Genomic DNA, 2,960 nt, shown 5'->3' with positions numbered 1-2,960 from the left:
TATGATTCGTCATTATCACGTGTAAATTGTGATTCTCTAATCAATGGCAATTTATTAGCACTATATTCATTTTTTTATTTCCATCTTTTATTCATTTGTTGCCCAATTTATTAGCACTATATTCATTTTTTTCTATTCATCTTTAAATTCTAAGATTGCCCGAAGATCACAACTTTCTTTTGGCCGACGATGCACATGTAGTCCCAGCATATGCACCCCTACACGGCCCTAGAACTGTGAGACATAAATTCGACCATAAAGAATCTGCGAAGCCGGCCGGAGGAGAAGGAGTAGGCATGCAGTGCAGTGCAGCGGCAGCTGCGACACCAGCTTTCTGAAAAAGATCGCGGGTGCTGTTTATAAAAGGGGAAAGATACGTAGAGCCCCCAATAATGATTATCCTAATTATTACCGCCTGCCATCAAGTCTCCCTCCTTTTGCCACAAAACCCCCGGCGAACCCCCGAATTGCATACTCGTCGCCCTCCTTTTCCTCCGGGTCACGTGCGTGCGCTGCGGGCCTGGCTCGTCGTCAACTGGTCAAACTCGCCATTATAGCTCACACACACACGCAGACGAGCCGGGAGGAGTGCCGTCCCTGTCCCCGCTCCTATAAAACCTCGGAATCCTTGCGCATTTACAAGGGCCCATACCATCATCATCCTGTTGGTACGCGGCTCTCATCTGCTTTAGTGTGGAAGGTCATGGAGTTGGGGTTGAGTTTGGGGGATGCCATGGCGGAAGCCGGGAGGGAGCTGGGGCTCGGGCTCGGGGTTGGCGGAGCGGGGGTGGCGAGGAGGGAGGAGCGCGGGCGGAGGGATCTGGAGGTCGCCGCCGGCGCGATGAGGTGCGGGTCCTCGCCGGAGCCGACCATGCGGCTCGCGCTCCTGCCCATGGCGCCCGCCCTCGGCTTCCCGTGGCCGTCCGACAGCAGTGAGTCTTGCATGCCTTCTCTTTTTCCCGTTCTTGGATTTCTTGCATGTCTGAGGAGATCGCCACCGAAATAGCGGTATTAAAATGGGGCGATCCGGCCGATCTGTTTGCTCAGGGCATTTGGAAGCGTCCACGCGGGGCTTCGACGTGAACCAGGCGCCGTCGTGCGGCGCGTCGGCGTGGGGCGCGTACTCGGCGGCGGCGGCGGCGGAGGATGAGCTGGAGGACGCCGCCGCGGCCGGCGCGGCCGTGTCGTCCTCGCCCAACGACAGCGGCGGCTCCTTCCCGATGGACTTCTCCGCGCACGGCGAGCGCGGGCCCAACGACGCCGCTCAGGGCGGTGGCGGGTCCCGAGGCAGCGACGAGGACGACGGCGGGTCGGCGCGCAAGAAGCTGCGCCTCTCCAAGGAGCAGGCCGCGTTCCTGGAGGAGAGCTTCAAGGAGCACAGCACCCTTAACCCGGTACGTAAGCAGATCAACTCGATTCATCGAACACGATTAGTTTTCCTCTTGATCGCTCGCTTGACGTCGCTCCATGGCCGTGTCGATCGCGCGCAGAGGCAGAAGGTGGCGCTGGCGAAGCAGCTCAACCTCCGGCCGCGCCAGGTGGAGGTGTGGTTCCAGAACCGCAGAGCCAGGTACGTGCACGCTCTCTGCATAAAAAATCGAACGAAAGAATCTAACTAGCAGTCCATGAAAAAAGGATTAAAAAGCGTCTTTTGCTTTGCTTTGGCGTGTCTCTTCTCCAGGACGAAGCTGAAGCAGACGGAGGTGGACTGCGAGTACCTCAAGCGCTGCTGCGAGACGCTCACGGAGGAGAATCGCCGGCTGCAGAAGGAGCTGGCCGAGCTGCGCGCGCTCAAGACGGTGCACCCCTTCTACATGAACCTCCCGGCTACCACCCTCTCCATGTGCCCCTCCTGCGAGCGCGTCGCCTCTACCTCCGCGCCACCTTCCTCTGCCGCCGCTGCGTCGGCGGCAGCGCCCGCCGCCGGTGGCAGCATTGCCGCCGCGCCGGAGCGCAGGCCGTCGTCGTTCGCCGCGCTCTTCTCGTCGGCCCGCAGCTTCCCGGTGCCCGCCCAGCCGCAGGCGCAGGCACCATCGAGCTAGCTAGCGATTTCGCCGGATTTCTTCTTCGCCTCCGGCGAGCTTGTAAATACGCTCACCTTTTCTTGTATTTTCCGCGGGATTTTTTCGTGGCTTCCCATTCGCCGAGGGGTTTGTGGAAATGAAAACCCCAGCTGGTGCCGCGCCTGTCGTCAGATCGGACCCGTTGACGGCCGGGATGCATGCTCGGAGCAGAAATGTTGCAGTAGAGCTTAGTATTAACCTTTATCTCTGTGGCTTCTCAGTATACTTCGTTTTAGTTAAGCAAGAGGAATGGCTCTTGGTTTTTATTTTTTATTCTTGTGTTTGTTGTGTGAAAGACTGAAAGTTGGAAAGCACTTTGGTTTCACTTTTGGTAGTAGCTGAAGCTGAAAGCACTGCGGCGATGGTCTGCGCCGGCCGCTGATTTGCGAAATCATGACTCCCATTGTATCCATCGGTGGAGTTACTCTCCGGTCTGCACTGACAGTTACTCTTGCTTCTTTTCTCCTTTTTGAGATGGACACTGCCACTTACTCTTACTAGTATTACTCAAGTGAAAAGAAGAAGAAAATGAGTAACCAAGATTTTCTCTCGAAGAGATAGAGGGATAAAGATATCATACTACGTATGAGTGTTTGTGCAATCATGGTATATTCTTTGCGAGTAGGAGTATATGGACGAAAACCGTATTACCACCGACCGCGAGAGTTGTTTGCATTGTCAGCCCATCATATTCATATATACTTATAGCGGACCTGTCCAAGGAATACTACTACGTTGTACTCCAAGACCCACGCCATAACCAACATCTTGAGTAGTACTGGTGGTCCTCTTATGGCCCGGTTTGGCACACACGTCCCATAACCCACATCTGCTGTCCACACTACTCCTCCATCAAGTACATAGCAGTTTTCATAAAAAAAAAGTACACATCAATTT

The 2,960-nt window shown here is 55.2% G+C and overlaps 1 protein-coding gene across 1 annotated transcript; it reads left to right on the top strand.

The window, feature by feature from the left end:
• Positions 1 to 569: 569 nt before the first annotated feature.
• Positions 570 to 2,493, top strand: LOC127301774 (homeobox-leucine zipper protein HOX11). The gene is made up of 4 exons (XM_051332042.2): positions 570 to 932; positions 1,048 to 1,394; positions 1,491 to 1,570; positions 1,682 to 2,493. The coding sequence occupies exons 1-4, from the start codon at positions 704 to 706 to the stop codon at positions 2,040 to 2,042; spliced, it is 1,017 nt and encodes a 338-aa protein (XP_051188002.1). The 5' UTR covers positions 570 to 703; the 3' UTR covers positions 2,043 to 2,493.
• Positions 2,494 to 2,960: the final 467 nt, after the last annotated feature.

Source organism: Lolium perenne, chromosome 5 (genome assembly GCF_019359855.2).
Source record: "Lolium perenne isolate Kyuss_39 chromosome 5, Kyuss_2.0, whole genome shotgun sequence".
Taxonomy (NCBI): domain Eukaryota; kingdom Viridiplantae; phylum Streptophyta; class Magnoliopsida; order Poales; family Poaceae; genus Lolium; species Lolium perenne.
Note: the sequence above shows the minus strand (reverse complement) of the source record. Positions and strands in the feature narration are given on the sequence as shown.

Bases quoted from the DNA above. Each gene is read 5' to 3' on its own strand.
- LOC127301774 (XM_051332042.2), top strand. From the start codon at position 704: ATGGAGTTGGGGTTGAGTTTGGGGGATGCCATGGCGGAAGCCGGGAGG. The intron at 933-1,047 runs GTGAGTCTTGCA...CTGTTTGCTCAG, and splicing joins CCCGTGGCCGTCCGACAGCA to GGCATTTGGAAGCGTCCACG. The intron at 1,395-1,490 runs GTACGTAAGCAG...GATCGCGCGCAG, and splicing joins AGCACAGCACCCTTAACCCG to AGGCAGAAGGTGGCGCTGGC.